This window comes from Homarus americanus, unplaced genomic scaffold (assembly GCF_018991925.1).
Source record: "Homarus americanus isolate GMGI-L3 unplaced genomic scaffold, GMGI_Hamer_2.0 scaffold2539, whole genome shotgun sequence".
Taxonomy (NCBI): domain Eukaryota; kingdom Metazoa; phylum Arthropoda; class Malacostraca; order Decapoda; family Nephropidae; genus Homarus; species Homarus americanus.
Window position 1 is genome coordinate 2,753,348 of NW_024725489.1, and position 21,116 is coordinate 2,774,463.

The 21,116-nt window shown below is 38.0% G+C and overlaps 1 protein-coding gene across 4 annotated transcripts in view; it reads right to left on the reverse strand.

Moving 5' to 3' along the window:
- Window positions 1-21,116, reverse strand: part of LOC121864982 (protein virilizer-like) — a 43,416-nt gene that overhangs the window by 11,838 nt on the left and 10,462 nt on the right. For all 4 annotated transcript variants that reach the window (XM_042364232.1, XM_042364230.1, XM_042364229.1 and 1 more), the window contains 12 exons: window positions 20,282-20,664; window positions 16,029-16,282; window positions 15,553-15,739; window positions 15,231-15,313; window positions 14,001-14,158; window positions 12,445-12,589; window positions 11,530-11,655; window positions 8,071-8,243; window positions 6,037-6,295; window positions 4,417-5,520; window positions 3,033-3,892; window positions 1,274-1,793 (listed from right to left, as the gene is read on the reverse strand). In XM_042364232.1, the coding sequence (XP_042220166.1) occupies window positions 1,274-1,793; window positions 3,033-3,892; window positions 4,417-5,520; window positions 6,037-6,295; window positions 8,071-8,243; window positions 11,530-11,655; window positions 12,445-12,589; window positions 14,001-14,158; window positions 15,231-15,313; window positions 15,553-15,739; window positions 16,029-16,282; window positions 20,282-20,664 (4,252 nt within the window). The remainder of the gene's footprint in view (window positions 1-1,273; window positions 1,794-3,032; window positions 3,893-4,416; window positions 5,521-6,036; window positions 6,296-8,070; window positions 8,244-11,529; window positions 11,656-12,444; window positions 12,590-14,000; window positions 14,159-15,230; window positions 15,314-15,552; window positions 15,740-16,028; window positions 16,283-20,281; window positions 20,665-21,116) is intronic.

The following is a 21,116-nucleotide window of genomic DNA, read 5'->3' on the forward strand; positions in this document are numbered from 1 at the left end:
AATGATCAGAGAGTTTTGGAAGGAGTACAACGTTTTGTCTTGTATAAAGAACAATAGTGCAGCATGGGATCAGGTTACAAAACATTGCATGAATGGAATATGGAAGAAAATCCTGAAAAGATATGTGAACAGTTTCAAAGGATTTAATGAAAATGAAGTTATTTCGGATATTACCAACAAGATAGTGGAGTTAGGTAAACAGCTGGAGTTAGAAATTGATACTGAAGATGTTGGACAGTTGGTTGAAAGTGTAGCAGAAGAGCTCAGTAACGAGGATCTTATTGAACTAGATGCACAGAAAATTGAAGAGGAAGAAGAGAGACAAAATGTAGAAGAAGAACCTGCACCCCCCAAAAAGTTTTCAGTGAAGCAAATGGCAGAGGCATTTGCTACAATTAATAAAGCAATGCAAATGTTTGATGGCATGGATCAAAATTATGAGCGTTATGCCAAAGTTGACAGAACAATCCAAGATGCACTTGCTTGCTACAGAGAAATTTATAATGAAAAGAAAAAGCAAACTGTGCAGTCTAAATTGGACATCTATTTCACAAAGTCCCCCAGTGCTGTCTCCTCACTCCCTCAAGATGAACCAATACCTTCAACCAGCAAGTTTTCACAGCACATAAACCTGTCTGAAGAAAGCGACATTGATGACCCACCCAGCCCTGTCTCCTCTTCTGCTTCTTCCAATTAATATAGTCTCCATGTATCCTGTAAATAGAAAATTATGGGGGCCCTGTGTGCATTCAGCTGACTACATTTAAGGTAAGTGCTCAGTCACACTGTATCCATTCCTCATTATTTATTACTTTTACTGTACTGTATCCATTCCTCATTATTTTTTACGTTTAGTGTACTGTATTTCATTGTAGATTTTTATTTTTTTTTGAAAAAAAAAAAAAATATTTTTTATTTTTATTTTTATTTTTTATCTATGTTGGACTTACGACCTGGATTTGGGTCCCTAACCCCGTCGTAAGTCGGGGTCTAGCTGTATGTACGTATATATATATATACATATATATATATATATATATATATATATATATATATATATATATATATATATATATATATATATATATATATATATATATATATATATATATATATATATATATATATATATATATATATACTGTATATATATATATACTGTATATATATATACTGTGTATATATATATACTGTACTGTATGATTAGACAACAATTACTTTGATGTGTCAATACTGGTAACAATATAAAACATAAAGTCTCTATGATACTTACCACTACTTGACTTTCAAGCAATTTTAATGGATGGATTCGTTCCTGTGTCTCCTCTTCTTTTCGTGGCTCTTCTTTTTTCACTTCTTCTTTCTTTACCTCTTCTTTCTTTATCTCTTCTTTTTTCTCTTCAACAACCTCCGCTTCCTCTTGTTTAACTTCAACTTCATTCTCTTTTTCAGGTGTCTCTTCTTTCTCTGCTTTTGGTTCCTCTACAACAGGCTCTTCCTTCACCACCTTTTCTTTTTCTTTCTCCTCTTTTTTAATTATGTCCTTTTTATCCTGGGAATACTTAGAAAACTGCATCTCATACCCTCCTGGCTTCCAACCAAGGTAATTAGCTAATTCTGAGGCAGAGACTATCATTGTTCGTGACATTGAAGAATCTTCATTCATGATAAGCAGCTGGCAAAACTCCAGTGCACCCTGGAGTGATGTTATGTGCTCATGAGATTCTTTTCTAAATGTTGAACTTAGCCTCTTGAAAAGACTAATCAAACATGCCCTTTTCTTCTCCATAACACTGAAACAGAAAAAATAATAATAATAAAAATCTAAATAATTTAAAATACTCATCACATAATTATTGTCAGGAAGTATAGAGCTAACTACAGTGAAAGTGGGTACCATAGGCATGACTGCCTGTTAGGGACAGTGTAAATACAGCACACTGTATAATAAGCCTTCAGTACACAAGTAGGCAGCATAGCCCATACTGCAATCTGCTGTATTCACTTCCCCAAGTTATAAATTTAGGTACCTATTTACCGCTTGGTAAAATGGAAGTGCCTGGGAATCAAACAGGGGGCGAGTTTTATATCCACTTGTAAATATTTTAAATTTGATTCAAAATGGGGTCATAGATAGCAAAATCATGCACAAGTAGAGTTAACTTCTCATGGGAAATGGGGACAGTTTCAGGCACCTCAAAAAAGCATGCATTACGATCCACAATAAAAGATTTTTGACAAAATATATACAGTATGTTAATAAAGGTAAGCAAAAATTTAATATAAAATAACTTTATCTGCAATACAAAAGAGGAAATTCAGTTTGTAAATATTTTGGAGAGAGTGGTGGTGCATGGTAGTTGAAGAACAGCTCCTCCTCGACTTACGACCACCCGGACATACGACCACCTCAGTCGTACAAAAATTTTGTCAAATTACGTATTTTCGAGTCCCAACGTCAGTGATTGCTCTGTGTACTGACAAAATTTTCGTTTGTAATTCACTTTAAAATGGCTGGCAAGCTTAAAAGGGAGAGTTTTGTGGTGCTGAGAAGAAAAAGAGATACCTACCCATTTTAGATTTTCTATGTACTGTATTATTTAAGCATTTTCGACTTACGACCATTTCGACTTATGACCTGGATTTGGGTCCCTAACCCCGTCGTAAGTCGGGGAGGAGCTGTAATGGGATGGTAAATTTCTATCTTTATCGAATTTGAAATCTGTTCTCATCTTATTAGCAGCAGCAATTAGTAGGAGACTGTGCAGAATGCTTGAATGCCATTATAGTACACACAGACCTTGTATGCAAAAAGCACAAATTGATCTGATTTTTTTATTCCATGAGTCATATATGAGGGTTGTTACTGTATGCTTTTTAATAATTTCACTTTTTTTGTTTATTTAATCTGCACAAAATAAAGGTTCATACAAGAGGATAACAAAGCTTTTGTTACCTATGTTTCCTATAGGTTATGGAATAATCAATGCCATCAAATTATACACTAAATTAATACCCCATATTAACCATACCTCTTGATGTGATAGAAGCCATAGTCATGTTCCATGAGATGCATCAAAGCTCTGAGAACTTGCTGGATTGACTGATGAGAGCTGTGAAGGTTACGGAGGTGGTCTATCAAAGCGTCCACAATTGGTATCAAGGTATCTTTGTTTGGGACACCACTTAATGTGAGCACTGTTGGTGTATTACTATGCACATCTCCTTCTTGCATTACTGAATCCTGAGTAACATGCATTGCATTTTCATGATCACAAAGATACTGAATAATTGAAATTATGCAGTCCTGAGCCTGCATGTGAGCATGAGACCCGCTAGCAGCAACATTGAGGATACGACACCACAGAGCCACCAAGCCTGTATATTTATCTTCCCCTTTAGTCACATTGGTAGCCAACGTAGGTGTGCCTCCACGTAATAGGTGAAGAACCGCAGCCTTAGTGGGTGCATGAGACACTAACAAAGCGAGCATATTCAGAACACGCCCAGTTTGCAGAGAACATGGTCCAAAGTCCTCACCAGCAGCACGCTGATCCAATCTGTGCGCTTGAAGAACAAGATCCAGAGTTGCACGACCTACTAAAAGGGCCATGGGAGCAGCCAGGTCAGAGAGAGCAATGCACATCCTACGTAAGAGATGCATTTGAGGTGGAAAGCTGGTCACACCTAATCGTATGATGATCTCGTGAATGTTGGCTGAAAGGCAGTAAAGGTGGGCACTCCACAGTTTGCGTAGATTAATAATTTGGGAGGATTCTTCATCAGAGAGAGCTTTGCGGGTCTGAATAGGCAGGGGCAGTGGTAATAATTCTATGACCAAACTGATGACTCCTGTAAAAGTGTGAGGGCCAGTCAAAAGGTACTTGAAGATCTGGAAAAGAAAATATTATTTAATATGCAATCTAAGTATACATTTTAAAATGGCAGCAAGCATGAAATGCATTAATTGTACAGAAATAATAGATACAAGTAGTTATGAGGCATGAAAAAGAAGAATAAATCAGTATGAGATGATAATGACCCTTGGGTTGTGTAGACTATTATATTATTCACTTAATAAATATCTATTACTTTCCACAATTCAGAAATCTAGTCAGTGTAAACTTCTAATAAAACATTTTTAATACAATTACAGTCTAAACTTTATGCAATAGCACACTGTATTAATGCCTCATCTTTAGTTACTGCCAATGAGTAATTATACTTTCATCACCTACTTTTAATATTCTTTCAACCCAAAATTATCCTTAAACTTTATTACATCAGATAATCACACCATACTTGTGATATATCAACTATTACTTCACATGGTGTCAGAGCACTCACATATCAAATTACAAGTGAACTGGTCCAGAAATTCTTGGGATACTGCCAAGGAAAAAAAAAAAAACTTACCTCAGCCATCATCTTTGTCCATAGACTTTTGGCTAGAACCTCTTCTCCTTCAGCCTTTGAGTATACTGGTTGTGTATATACCAATAAAATGCTAATGACCTCCTGCTGCATATCTTGTGCTTGATTATAATGTTGTGATCCCATGGGGAAGGACTGCAGCAAAAGGTATGTTTGTACAAGAGGAACAATAGCAGACAAGTCTTTGAAATTGGTGTTCCTTGCCTGAATGACATATGTAAGGATGTTTTTAAGTAAAATTAATGTAGGTTGAATTACTGCTAGTAGTACAGCACCTTCTGAACAAGTGAAATTTGAGCTATGCACAGATGGTTGGGAGTACATGGAGCAGAGCTTAGTTAAGAGGTTTGTTAAGTGTGTGTGACAGTCTGCAGAAAAAAGCTGAACTGTTGCATATTTGTACTTTAATTCTTCTATTAGTTCCCCATTGTGGTCCTCAGGTGCAAGGTTAGACACAGGATATTTCGGTACAGTTAAATATTGAATAATGCGTAGATGTGTCACCAGTTCACCCGAAAATTTGTCAATTTTCTCCAACTGGTCTTTCAAGTTGTTGGAGAGATTTGCCAAATTATCATATGAGAAATTTTCAGAAGATCTCGCGATGGATATCCATGGAATAATCTCACAAAGTTTAACATGTTCATCTAACTTTGGTCCCTCTCGTGTTTCTTCATAATCCATTAACTCTAACAATTTTGCACCATATTGCTCAAGCATTTCCACATTTTCTGAGAATTTCACAGTTAACACTATGAGGTCAACAGCATAGCCATAACAAGCAAGTCTAGTTGGGGCATTATCCTGGTCATCACCAGCTCCAAGTTTAAGATATGGAAATAATATTTCTATATTCTTCCCAACGCTCAACAGTGAAGTAATTGCTTGACGACCGGCTGGTGAAAGAAGTAGTGATGTTAATGTATTGAAATGAACTACTGCTTGAGAGTAGTCAGTGTTGTGGGATGTGGCCAACTGTGCCAAGGCATCTAACTGTTGGAGAGCATGGAAGGTGTGCACCATCTGCATTCCCAGCTGGTGCAGAGATGTGTCATCATTCCCTTCTTCACGTCCATCCTCTCCAAGCTGGATAAAATACACAAATCTGTTAGTTTTCTGTATTTTAGTAAATATCTTAGTAAACAAGCAATCTTGCTTACAATAACTCAACAGTCAATATGTAATAACCAAAACAAAAATGATTGAGATTGAATTTCAGAAATTAATCAAAAAGCAGCTAATCTTTCAGTACATCACTAGTCCCTAGAAAATGGGAACCTGGGAGCCATCAACTAACAATCAGGCTAAAAGCTGAGCATCTTCACTGTCACAATAATATGCATGCACTTGAGGATCTTCATTTATCATAGGTTACAAAACAAATAACAAGACCAATCCCTTCAGTTTCAGCTCAGTATAGCATCCCAAAGGGAGGTGCAAGAGACCCCGAGTTGTTTGATCTTTGCGTGATATTAAATCTTGTATCCAGCATTGTAACCAAGTTGGGATTAAACAAAACCATTCAGTAAGGAAATCTGTGGATCAAACCCCAGACCCCAAGGTACTTAGTGAGAACCAAAATAGCAGAGAAACATGACGTACCTGTGTCAAACTCCTAGCAATGGTGGTGGATGGCTCTGGATGAGCAGCCATATATCTCACACCATGTCCACAGGACAACATGCACTCCAAAAGACTTTTGACATCTCCAATCAAAGCTCCACTTTGCACTGCACCCAAAGCTCCAAGCAACACAGCCAAAGATTGTAGCAGTTCACCATGATCAAATAGTAAATACAGCTGAGGATGAGCATCATGAGGGTTCTTGGGCAGCTGAAACTGCTTGGAATCTGGTAGCCACCTGCAATAATTTATTTTTTAAGTCTTTTACATCTTAATGCTGGATGGCTAGATTGTAAGGTTAATGTAGACAGGCCCACCCATTATCTACGTGTATCCACATCACCTGTGTAGACCCTGATCCTCTTTCTACCTGATACTTCTACCACTTGCACATTTCCTCCTAGTCCCCTGTTTATCATTATTCTTTGAATACCATTTACCTCATATAATGTTCTAGAGCAAGTCATTTCCATCACTGTTTATCTGCTCCTTCTAACACCCAGACACCATGCTTCATATCCACAATTAGTGTTAACTCAACAGTCCCCCACACAGCCCTGTCTTTGTCTCCCTTGATATGGTTCTTTCTCTCCACTTCATCACTTATCATTCAACTTGCTGACACATCCACTTCTAGATATCTGAAGTAATCCATTTCTTCCTCTCAGAAGTATCACTACTGAAGTCAACATTTATTTCTCCATCTCCCTTTATATTGTTATATCTAGGTCATATTAACAATCAATCTTTTAATCAATGTCATCTGCAAATAGCAGCCAATTCACCTCCCATTTATAATCACTTTCATTGATCACCAAACTTGTGTTTCTCTCCATCACTCTTCCCTTTACCTCTTTTATGAACTAATTCATAAATATGACATAGTATAATAAGATCAGATATTTTTGTCAAGAGAAATATATTATATCTTGGTAAAAGACAAAAGTTAACTGAATTAAAATGGAAAATATTCACTAATTTTCTGATAAAAATAAATTGCTTCTAATGTTCTTTGTATCTCTTTTTCATCATTATCATCATCACTGTTTATGACCATTTTCCACACTTGTGTGGGTTAGCCATCATTTCTTGATGGCATGGTGTCCAGGATGCTATCATGCAAATTTGAACCAAATTTTAAGGCTGGATACACCTTCCGATCACCAACCCATTTTTACAGAGTGGGAACTGAGCATTATATGTAGGCCTTCTTAGCTGGCAAGAAAGATTGCTACTCCTTGAGGAAATTAAAGATTACCCACCCAACCACTATAATCATTCAAATAAAATAAAATAAAATTCTAAAAAGGTTACAAAGAGAGTAAAGATCCCTCTTTTGCAAGAGGCCTACACAATATCTACAACAATTAATTAAAACACTCATGGACAAGAGCTATAAATATCCACTGAAATACCCTTATTACCACATACCTTCAACACAGTAAAACTACCAGTAAAATTGTATGAGAGGGTATACAAGAGTGATTTTTTTTTCTATTGACTTGTCTCCATTCCTAATTAAAATGAGTGAAACAGATGCAATGAAATTCCAGTAAAGTTTCTCCATCCACGATTTATGATACAGGCATCCACTGATCTATACCCTTAACTACATCTCCCACTATCTACTAAGATGGCATCTGTAAATGAATGTTGCAGTAAAGAAAGCATATAGCTTAAAAAGACAGGACTAGGATATAAATTCCCTTGGCACAGATTCTGTATATAATGGAAAGAAGCAAAAAGAAAAAGTGAATAATAAATGATGGCACAAAGATGAAATGCCAATATACATGAAAAGATTAATTGGAGTTTGGGACAGCCAACTGGTTCTGCTGAGAGAAAAGAATACAATATTAACAGTTGATTGGTTACCCATTACTTCCTCCACACCAACTCCTTACTGATGAGTGGAACTAGTACAGGTATCTGAATTCCTAATAATTATTACCCAGCATTACAGTCTAAAGATAAAAATTAATCATTATATGAGACACAACCCTAAGATCATACCTGTGTGGCTGTGCCAGTAATTGGTCAGCATATTTGTACACTCTTAATACTTCCCGCACACAAGAATTAATCGCCTGAACCAAGGAATCTGGGACATTACTGCTCCAATTTGATGGTAGATCAATTCGACCCTCTGCCTCATCAGTTTCCATTACCTCATCTTCAGGATTTAGCTAGAAAATAAAAAAACAATATTGTCATAGAGGTAAAGAAAATTAATTCTGCTATGGGATATAATCTCAAAGTTTGAAAAAAATACAACTACAGGGTACCATCTAGTTAACACAATGTGACCTACCTCGGTGAAAGTCTTTTTAACAATACAGTACTGCACATGGTTATAAATGATACAAGCACAATTTTCCTTACCACAGTTTGACTACATTAACATACTAGTGATGAACTCAAATTTCATACATTGTACAGTAAGTCCTCGCTTAACGTTGGGGTTATGTTTCTAAAAATGCGACGTTATATGAAACAACATTAAGCGGATCAATTTTCCCCATAAGAAATAGATAAAATATGGGAGTTGCGTTCCTGAGCCTCCCTTGCCCCATGAAATACATTACATATACAAAAAATCATTGCCATTTCTATAGAAAATAGTGCATACATATACAACTACTAAGTTTGTATTGGTACTCACCGATGGGCAATGTGGTAGAGCGAGTGTATGATAGGCAGTGAAGCAGAGGAGGCAGATGGAGGGAGGGGATGGAGTATGGCAGGAGCGGAGGAGGAGGGTGGGAGCGGAGGAGGAGGGTGGGAGCGGAGGAGGAGGGTGGGAGCGGAGGAGGGTGGGAGCGGAGGAGGGTGGCGAGTCACTGAGACTCTGCGGCGAGCCGGGAGAGCGTAGCTCGGCCAGACAAGAGAGGGTGGTACGCCATAGAAAGTAGTCCATGACGACGCAAAACAACTTACAGTGGTCCCTCGGTTAATGAGCACAATTCGTTCTAGAAGGTTGCTTGTTAACAGAAAAATTCGTTAACCGAAACCATCGTTTCAATGGATTTTTGGGTAATTGGTTCCAGCTCACCGAAAATTGCCTAAAGTCAACAAAAAAGGTAGTAAAATACACTTACTTTGAGGTGTGTATGTAGAAGGCTCCTGGATGATGATGATGGGAATTAGAATGGGGGTGGAGGAGAAGGAAGAAGAGAAGGCAGTGGGTTGGAAGAGAAGTCACCCCATGGTGCCATTTCACCCAAAAATTTTAGTTCACTTGGTGTAATTCAAGATTATTTTCTTTAAATCAACACTGCACTGCATTATATATTGTCAATATGTAAAATAAATTTCAAAATGACCAATAATTTGACTGGAAACACAGAAAAAAGCGTTTATGTTGAAGAGTCTGAAGCAAGATGTTACCTCCACTGAAAAGACACAGAGACTGACACCTGTATGGTGTGTTGACAGGCTGTTCGGCACGCTAAAAACTAGTTTCCCTGTACTTAAATTATGTTAAATAAGTGTTAAAATGACTAAAAATTTAATATAAGACTTTTAAAATTATTGAATAGTACAAACTTCTTGATATTTACTAAAATAGTAGGGAATTTAAGCCCTAGAACCGATTACTGTATTGGCGAACTAATATGACAACTAGTGTGCAAGCGAAAAAATTTTGAGGGACGCTCGTAAGGAATTCGTGAATCGAGGGATTGCTCGTTAACTGAAGTTAAGAATCTTATGGAAGATAATTCGTTAACCGAAATTTCGTTAACCGAGGCGCTCGTTAACTGAGGGATCACTGTAGTATCGGATCATTGGAAAGTTAAAACATTTTTTGGTATCTAAAGTTTAGCGACATAGTACCGAAACAACGTTAAGCGGGACGACGTTAAGCACGGACTTATTGTAAATGGATATGAAGAAAAAATGCAATGAAAATGCAACACATGAAATTTACTAAACATACCCATACATATAATTTTTATATGAACCTCTCACAAGGATTATCATCTTTTTATTAACCATTTTTTTGCTGTCTCAACTGTTAGTATTCCCTGGTGGCTCATCTTCATAACACTTTGTACCAAGGATCCATATCAAGAAGTTAAGAGGGGAGAAAATACTGTATGTAAGCAAATAACATAAACTCCCAATAGATTTTTTTAAGTTCTTCGTTAAAGGCACATAACAGACAATGAAGGCTGATTGGAGAATTACTTTCCTTGAATTGCTAACATTTTCCCAGACTTTCAAGAGTTAATCAATTACTCAACATGTTAATTCATGGTGAACTATGCTAAGGCACACTATCATGTGTACAGTAGCTAAGAAAAGTATCACTGCATACTCTGAATGAAACAGTATAAGACCACGGATGATAGGTCCTGTATTGGGATGTGCACCCTGTCTCCTTATACAGTCTCTCCTTGACTTACGACATATTCGACTTACGACAACCCGGACATATGATGGTCATGGTCGAATAAAATATTTTTCACATTACGTATTTTCGAGTCCCGACGTTAGTGATCGCGCTGTGTACTGACAAAAATTTTGCTTGTAATTCCCTTTAAAATGGCTGGCAAGCGTAAAAGTGAGAGTTCTTGCGGTGCTGAGAAGAAAAAGAGACACCCATTTTAGAATTTCTATGTATTATTTTCACCTTTTCAAATTACGTCCAATTCGACATACGACCTGGTCATCGGGACGGAACCCAGTCGTAAGTCGAGGAGAGACTGTACTATGTGATAGTAATCAGTTAACCGTTTACTTTATTCCTACATGCCAACTCACCCCGTGTTGGATACTGAATGGCGGTGGGTGAAGACACGCATACCAACCCTTCCGAAACATCACGAGTTATACGTATAATTTCGGAAGTCATCAGACTCACCCTGTCAGATATCTTTTTTTATGTTGAACTACTATTTGAAGCAGATGACATATCCATGCATTGACAAATAAAAATATCTGGTTAAACAAAAAAAGGAGAAAACAATGCTCATCAACTGTACACTAAGGGGTCAAAAGTCTTGAACACTTGGCAATATCTGGCATCTACTTCTGAGTTAAACATATATGATTGGGACATACTAATAACACTACTTGTCATCACATATGCCAGAACCATAAAATGGGATAAAACTCTCCTCAATACCTAACATCTTTGGGTACTTACATGCCAAATAGTGTCAAGTGTTCAAGACTTTTGACCCCGACTGTACACTATGGGCTAAGAAGCAGTAAGACAGGAAGAGAGAGACTAAGGTATGAGTAAAGGGGAATTCACATGGACCTGAGATACAGATAATGCAACTTTCTAATAACCAAAGACAATATCATGTGGTACATTGTCAACTAAACTACAGTACTGTAAAAATATGGCCAAACACACTGTTTCATTATTGCCATCAATTAACCTTTTTTATTCTAATCATTTCTAAATACATGATGTTTAAAGCTCCTGTCTTTTGCTTATATTATACTACCCTTTGTATATACCTCTTCTTTGCCTTTTGTATCATCTTCGAAGGGTGGCAGATGTTTGATGAGACTCTTCGTGTCTTCACTCAGCTGGTGGCAAATCTCCAGCAAGTGCACCTTCCTAACTATAGCTGACAAGGCCACCTGAAACAACAAAATACATCACTGACCATAACCATTACTACTCTTTACTTTCTTAAAAATTCATTAAACACAATTTTTTGTCAGATATTGTGTGGTAAAAAAAATTTTGTTTAATTGTCTACTGACAATGTTTGGGAATTACATTTTGCTTCTTTAATTATTGGCAATCTAATTTCTGAGTATTTTCAGCTATTGCCTTCTAAACTCCTAATTAGACCTTAGAAATCTTTTTTTATCATTCTAGGTCATTCAGAATAATTTATGAAATCCAATTTCATGGTTAAAGGAAAGAGACTGGTAGCATGCAAGTTTACCCTGCCAAGTGACCTCCTGGCAAAGCCCACCTAACTTATGTCTCAAAAGAGAAATAAGAAAACAAAACTTATAAAACCACACTGCATTAGTGCATTAGCAAACAACTCAATGTGACTGAATATGAACAATTATTTACAGCTAGGCATGGCCCCCATGCCTCCTTGCACATGCATGCACTTCTGCATCGTGGTTTTGTTTCAGTCAGCCATTTCATACCACATCCCACAGACTGCCCATTTCAACCTACAATGGTAAATTGGAGAATCATTTCCAGCCATAATTTGGGGCTTGCCTGTATGTGTAATAATAAAACCTTGCACTGCCTGTTAGCAATCAATGCAGAAGTGACTAAAATAATCAGAAACAACAGAGTGCCGGCTATGTGATGATCAAGTCATGCTGTGTGAATGTATGACTGGATCATGGTTCATCCATGTGATTGTAATAAATAACACATAAAAAGTCTGCACTTACCTTAGCTCGGGTTTGTGGAACATCGGCAAGCATCTCTAAAATAAGCTCATACCCATTTTTTTCTTTTTTTTCTTCAAGTATATCTTCAGACTCTCCCAGAAAGAATCTTAGTCCCAATGGTGTTCTTGTGATTGTGTCAATAGTTCTGAGGAGATGAAAATTAAAACTCACTGATTGTAATCTATATTTTGCTGCAGGTTAAATTGGCACCAATCCAAATAGTTGCAACCTAACTTAACCATTTTTGACCAGGGCTCAACAGTACTGGCACTAACTGATTGAAGTCCATTTGAACAGTCACCTAATAAAAATTTTAATGATTGTATGCACTTGATACTTACAAAATATGTAAAAAAAATCATATTATATATGTTTATAAAAGTATATAAAAATAGGGACTGATCCAGTAGTTCCATTCACCGGCAGAGTCTATAGCCAGGTGGCTCCTAGTAATACAGGCATGCAATATCCTTAGACAACCTCTAATAATAATTCATGAAGGATTGATATTCTGACGTAATGGGTAAACTAACCACCGTTCCATCCCCATTATAACAACTGCCCTAAATGGGAAGATCTGGTTCAATAGTTGTCATTTAGAGATAGAAAGCCTTTTAGTAAATGTGTCTAATCAATCACATTAAAAGCTATGCTTCCAACTGTTCAGGTAAACTCTGCCAACTGTGATTCATTTTATAACTGATTAAAGCATAAAACACTGGGAAAGAAAGTATTTGAGGTGCCTTACTATGAGTTCTGCCAGAAAAATAAATTTCTTGGATTACTTCCCCATTGCTGAATTGTGAACTGTGTCAGGTAACATCTTGTAACTCATAGACAGTTATATTTAGAAGATGAATATGCTACTTAAAGTTTCAGGTTTAGTCAGATAAATATTAATGAGATAGGTCAACCTTTTTATTCTGCCAACTATGTCAATAGCATATTATGTGCCCCCTACTTTCCCTTGCCATACAGTCCTGATGTCATCCATGAACATTTGGGAAAGAGTATTTTTTTAAAACAAACCCATAATAACCAGCCACATGGCTCCTATCAGAAGAGAGTCAAGTGACAACTTCTCTAATCCACGAAATATATATGTATATACCATACTGTAATTGTATTTATAAGTACTGTACTGTACCACTCAGGTTGATAAACATGGAAAGAGTTCACAAATGACCAAACAAGGGACTCAATGATTCTCCTTAAGTAATCTGAATGAAACAAAACTAATAATGCAGGAACATGAACAGGGGAAAGATTCTGACCAAAGTCAAAAAGGGTAGGAAGCCCTGCCTGCCTGTTCAAAATTGAGCAATAGAATAATGGCTGAACACAGGAATCAATTACTTTTCCTCCAGGTTGTTGAAAGTTCTTAAATAGAATTAATCAATTTGAACATTCAATTAATCCTGAAAATATTCCCCAACTCAAATGGGCTAACACACCACTCTACACTCTTAATATTTAGTGTTACACAGACAGGTAAGTACATTACATTATAAATAACAAACTTAAATTAGAGTTTGGAACTGCTCAATATAACATACTTGAGAACTAGTAGTTTGATGGAGAGTGCCATATGTGGTTTGTAATACAAGGAATATAGCCTTTCCATTATATTACGATTCAGGAGTAGTCTTGTCAGGTCACAAGAACATTGCAACATCAGTTGTGTAAGTCGAACACCAGCCTTGATGTGACGAATCTGTGAATATTAATTAAAGATGTAATTCCATTTTCTTCTACAGTATATCCTCACATTTGCAGACAATAAATTCATCAATGATTCTTACTAAATTTCTCTCAAAGGAAAACTACCATATAATTATCCAAGAACTGAGTTACCTGAAAACCTTGGGCAAAGAATATGTTGGCCATACAAAAATCTAAGATACAGATATCCCTCGCTATATGAACGTTCGAGATACAAAAATTAGCTTGTACAAATTTCCTAAATTACCACCTCTTATGAAAACTTCTCTCGCTTATATGAATCTGGGTCCCGGGAAAAATTCAAATCGCATGCCTCCAGGAGTCAGCTGGGGCGGCCACAACCCCCTAGCGCTCTCCCTACCAGGCTGTGGTAGGAGTTATGGTTACTGTATTTTGGTTATTTTTCAAATCATAATTTCGGGTAGATAAACATCCTCTCCCTGTACCCTCGCCTGACTGGCTCTAAGGTCTTGCCTAGCATAGATAACCACACCCCTCTTGCAAGTTTCTTGAGAAAGGTTCATAAATGAGTCATATCCAGCAATACTGAACTCACATTCCTCTGGGTTGATTCTCCTGTTCTTGTACAACAGTTCTACAACCCCTACAATATCGGGTTGGTGTACCTTCAGTAGTGTTTCAAAGTCCTCTCTCTTATCAAGGAACGTGCCCGTATTAGTGTACTGTACATGACATTCAAGCCAGAATTTGTTCTTGGAAATGTCTCTGCTCTTAGTAGTAACTCCACCCCTGCCCCCTCCACTCTCAGAAGCTGCAGCATTTGCTAAGTACACTGTATTTTGCAGGGTGTGGTTAGTAATGTCAGTATTTACACGGCACTCGCCTCCTCCCGGCTGGTAGGCGGAGCTGGTGCCACCTCCCGGGTGGGGGTAGAGCGGGAGGAGGGTGCGCTGCTGCCCTCTGGCTCTGTGTTGGCAGACTATGTGGTACATCACTTTCTTTCTAAATGATTTCTAGATAATGCCTAAAATCTTTGTAAAAAAGAAGTAATTTTGTTAGAGAATAGTACTGTACCAGGTAAAAATTAAGTATAAGGACAATACCTTGTAAACTGGCTGCTCTTGGAAAAGAGCTCTCTCGAAGTCCAAACCAATGTCAACCCAGTCACAGAGTGTGTTACATATATCTGTTAAGATAAAGTTTAACATATTTCAAAACATAATTCAAAGAAAGTAATACTGAACTGTTAGTAACATATTAAGATTAAAACAAGGGAATGATTCATTTCCTGGATTGGAATGTGAGAAGTGACAGAAAAGTCATCTCTACATCACCCCTATCCTATCTTCCTCTGTAAAGTACTAGCCAAGACATTACATCTTCAACACATCTCACAAACACTGATAAAAAAAAATTCAGATTTACCATTTCCAGTTTTAGCCACCAAGAATGGAAGACCTTTGGGAAGAAGTTGACAAACATGTTCCATGGCCTGTACCCATTTTTCCCCCTCTTCTTCCCTGGCTTCTCCTGTTTCTGTCTCTACTACGTTCTCTTCTGCAGTAAACTTAGGGATGACTGCCTCAGTAAGTAGACTTTCAAGCTTGACAGCCTGCAAGGATTAAATTCAGTTAAAAAATATCCCATCTCTTAGTTCATGCAGAGTATAGATGATTAAACCTGTCACATGACTTTAGAAAATACAAAAGGTTTGCTAAGAGATTCTGATATGCATGTGCTCAGGCCTAGCATAACCATATCCACTTGAGTAATGGAACACTTGGACTTGTTTGTACATAATGCAGTGTAATTAAACTGCATTTAATCCCTTATTGCATATCCCATAGCTTGTGCATGTTGGAAAATCAATACTGGTAATATAACTGACTGCCTCAACTGACCTGATGAGGTTCCTCTTCCAAATCTTGTCCTTCCAACTCAAACCTCGCCTTCCATCTCTGACACTCCACTTGGTAGTCAGTGAGTGTAGGACTCACAAGGTACTGCAACCCAACCATCTGGAACTGGCTTGGATTAAAAGGCTTTAACCAGTCTTCCCACTCATCCACCAGCCATTCTTCTTCATACTGGTATTCAGGAAGTTCTTCTTCATCACTGATAATCTCTTCATAACCAAATCCTTCAACATCCTCAACTGGAAATATTATATGCAGTACAGTATAGTACAGTACAGTATTTCAATTATCTTTACTTTATCCTGTCTTTGCTCTTGATTTTGGCCCCCCTCTATCATAGTGGGAAAAGACTTACATGAGTGAAAAAAAAAAGATAGAAATGATCTAACATCCATTTTCTAGCTAATTCTATAGCCAGACAGTTCTCATTAATGCACATGGCAGAATTTTGGGGTTGGTCTATCAGGCCTCATCCTTCCTCTTGGCAGCTTGGGTTTGAGCTTACATTCACCCATCCCTCCCTGTAAACAACCACTTGCCTCAAAAGAGGAAGAGTATACAGTATATGCAAAAGTTATCCTCTGGAGGCAAGAGTTCTGTCTAATTAGCCCTTGCACCCAAATGTGGTCATTTCATTTTGAATAAGTAAAATATACATCACCCACATTTTAACATGTGGGTTTATGGATGGCTACTGTGACAAAAACCACTACATAGCATAGACTTGCCAATTTACTTTTATGATGTTCTTTTGTACTTGTTTGGCATTAAGGACAATAAAAAATGATATCTGCATCATTCCAGATTTTGTGCTTGTTCAGTTATTAAAAAAAAATCATCTGAAATTGTGCCTTTATTCCCTTAAAGGCTTTAGATAATCAGTGAGATAAACAGTGATTTAATGGGTTGAGTGAATGACTTGTTTGGAAGTGTCAATCAATAGTACCAGAATAAATCACCATTGTATAGAAGGTGTGGGTGGACTCTTACTTGTTGGCTCAGTTTGTTTATGTACATATTTATCAGTGTTGCGAACATTTGGCAGCACATACTGGAGGGATGTTTCAAGGCCATGGAAGGATTGTTGGACTCTACAATAAAGGGAATACAGCTACTCCCCGACTTACGACCAACTCGACCTACGACCACCCTCACTTACGACCTGCCTCAGTCGGTACGACCACCTGCACATATGACCGCCGCAGTTGGTACCAAAAGTTTTTTCAATGAACGGGCTTATTTTCTAGACCGAAACGTTTCCATCCCGTACGAGAGCATCACGTGGCTTGGATCGCCTCGTGGCTACAGCACCCACGCCGTAGAGCGCTTAGTTGGTGTTTGGCTGTCATTGTTCCCACAACTGATTGCGCTGTGTACTGTCATTATTTTCGTATCTAATTCACTTTAGAATGACTGGAAAGCACAGAAGTGAGAGTGCTGGTGGTGCTCAGAAGAAAAGGAGACAGTCAATTACTCTTCAGATGAAAATGAAGATAATAATGCAGTATGAAATGGAAAAACTGTAGCAACCATTTCACGCGACCTAGGCTTCTCGCACTTGATCATATCTACTATTTTGAAGGACAAGGAACGTATTCGTGAGGTAGTGAGAGGATTAGCACCTATAAAGGGAACTATAATAACGAAGAAAAGAGAAGGTCCCATTCATGAGATGGAAAAATTACTTGTAATATGGATGAAAGACCAGGTACAAAAGCGTGTACCCTTGAGCCTTCTAACCCTACAGGCTAAGGCAAGAAGCCTTTTCGAAAGCCTGAAGAAGCAGGCAGGAGATGAGTGCTACCAAACCTTCACAGCAAGTCATGGGTGGTTTAACAGATTTAAGAACCACTACAGTTTACATAATGTAAAGGTGAGTGGAGAGCCAGCTAGTGCTGATGTTGGTGCTGCCGAAACTTTTAAGGAGGAGCTAGATCGTGTCATCGAGGAGGGAAATTATTTGCCAGAGCAAATATTCAATGTGGATGAAACTGGATTATTATGGAACTTCATGCCTGAACGGACATACAGTACATCCACAAAGAGGCGAAAACAATGCCAGGATTCAAGGACCGAATTACACTTCTGTTGGGGAGGAATGTAGCTGGTTTCAAGATAAAGCCCTTCATGATCTATCATTCAGAGAACCCAAGGGCTTTTAAACATGTCAGCAAGCACACACTGCCAGTGTTTTATCGCAGTAACAAGAAAGCGTGGATGACCCTAGTACTGTTTGAGGATTGGTTCATGACTTGTTTCATTCCACGAGCCAAGGAGTATTGTCTACAACAAGGGATTGCATTCAAGATTTTGTTAATTTTGGATAATGTTCCAGGACACCCACCACACCTGGACGACATGCACCCCCTCATGTTAAGGTAGTCTACATTCCACCTAACACTACCTCTGTCATCCAACCCATGGGTCAAGGTGCTATTGCAGCTTTTAAAGCTAATTATTTACGTACGAACTTCGCTCAGGCTGTTGCTGCTACTGAAGGTGAGAAAACGCTCAGAGAGTTTTGGAAGGACTACAACATTTTGAAATGTATAAAGAACATTAGTGCAGCATGGGATGAGGTTACAGGACAGTGCATGAATGGAATATGGAAGAAAGTCTTGAAAAGATATGTGAACAATTTCAGAGGATTTAATGAGGATGAAGTAATTTCTGAGATTAGTAACAAGAAAGTGGAGTTGGGTCAACAGCTTGAGTTAGAAATTGGTAATGAAGATGTTGAACAGTTGGTTGAAAGTGTAGCAGAAGAGCTCAGTAACGAGGATCTTATCAAACTGGAAGCACAGAAAAATGCAGAGGAAGAAGAGAGTCTAAATGTAGAAGAACCTGCACCCCCCAAAAATTTTTCAGTGAAGCAAATGGCAGACATTTGCTACAATTAATAAGGGGATGCAAATGTTTGACATAATGGATCAAAATTATGAGTGTTATGCCAAAGTTGGCAGAATGATCCAAGATGCACTTGCTTGCTACAGAGAAATTTATAATGAAAAGAAAAAAATTGGTAATGAAGATGTTGAACAGTTGGTTGAAAGTGTAGCAGAAGAGCTCAGTAACGAGGATCTTATCAAACTGGAAGCACAGAAAAATGCAGAGGAAGAAGAGAGTCTAAATGTAGAAGAACCTGCACCCCCCAAAAATTTTTCAGTGAAGCAAATGGCAGACATTTGCTACAATTAATAAGGGGATGCAAATGTTTGACATAATGGATCAAAATTATGAGTGTTATGCCAAAGTTGGCAGAATGATCCAAGATGCACTTGCTTGCTACAGAGAAATTTATAATGAAAAGAAAAAACAAACTGTGCAGTCTAAATTGGACATTTATTTTAAGAAGTCCCCCAGTGCTGTCTCCTCACGCCCCACCAGTGCTGCCTCTTCACTCCCTCAAGATGATCCAATACCTTCAACCAGCAAGTTTCCCCTGTACATAAACCTGTCTGAAGAAAGCGACACTGATGTCCCACCCAGCCCTGTCTCCTCCTCTGCTCCATCCAATTAATATAGTCTCCATGTATACCTGTAAATAGAAAATTATGGGGCCCCGTGTGCATTCAGCTGACTACATTAAAGGTAAGTGCACAGTAACACTGTATCCATTCTTCACTATTGATTACCTTTACTGTACTGTACTTCATTTTAGAATTTATATGTATTATTTTTTGCATTTTCGACTTACGACCTGGATTTGGATCCCTAACCCCGTCGTAAGTCGGGAAGGAGCTGTATTGTTTGATGGCCATGAAGAGAATCAAGCTAAACAGTAATAAATCTTCCTTTGACATTAGTCAAACTTGACATTGAAAAGGTTAAGAGAATGCTTTTGTGTACATTAATTAGTAATAATATCAACAGTTGCTTTAAAATAAAGAATAGAATGAACATATCAACTTAATGTGGTTTGTTGAAGTGATGGTTTTAAATTTGTATGTTAATATGTTGTATCATCTAACATTTCAGGGCAACATGTTACAACTTAAATGTTCTTCAAAAAGAATTCGAGAGTATGATGTGTGCTGACAAGTGTGGTTGAACAACCTGAGAGGTGAAGGAGCTGCCATGCTCCTCCTGCAGTCCACCTGATTCACATGTGATAGTCAATTAGACTTATAGCCATAGCATCTCTTGACAGTAGCACAGCACGGATAGCAACTCCTTGTCTTATGAGAAAATTTTACCAAACTTATTAAGTCACTACTAAAATAACATTTAGGATTTACCTTCATCTTGTTGAGTTTCATCAATTCCCATTTCTTCCATGCAGTCCTCTGGTGGGTACTCCTCCTCAACCTCACCCGTCTCTGGTGGGAGATCCGGAAGGTCTTCATCATCACTAATGGCCTCCATATCTTCTCCTGTTGGCAGTGGGGGCAACACAGTTTGCTGTTCTCTTGCTTCAAACTCTCTGGATTCCCTCTCTCTATCTCGTCCTTCTTGTACCTCTCTCTCACGATATTCATGGGGCGTGCCACCATGACTTCCTTCTTCACTGAAATTTTCTCCATGATATGGAGAACCACCAGGTGCTGGCTGGGTTTCAGTAGGTGTGCGTGGACGACGACCTGACCTATCTGACCTCTCTGATCGTCTATCATCCCATTCTCTGTGATAACAGGAATGTATCAGTTGTAAAATGCAGGAAATAAATTCTACACACACAAAACAGCACATATATTAGCAGTGATACCTAAGTTAACCCTTTGAGCAGTAAATACATACCATAACATTACATACATACACTCATAACCTTAAAATGTTGACAGTGAAGGTGGATCTAATAAACCTGATAGCTCATTATGAAGGGTGCAGATACAGCACAATGAAGACTAAACCTTCAGTATAAATACAAGGAATCAGTGTGGACACCAGTCTTCACCTTCCTAACTGTAAAGTCAGGTACCCAATCAAAGACCATGAAAAGTTTTTCTTTCACTTGATGGATGTGTCACTGTCGAATGCTTATTACTTGCACCAGATGAAGACAGATCATAAATTGCCACTGCTAGACTTAATAACAGGTATTATTTAGGTCGACATGATCATTTTGGATTAGTT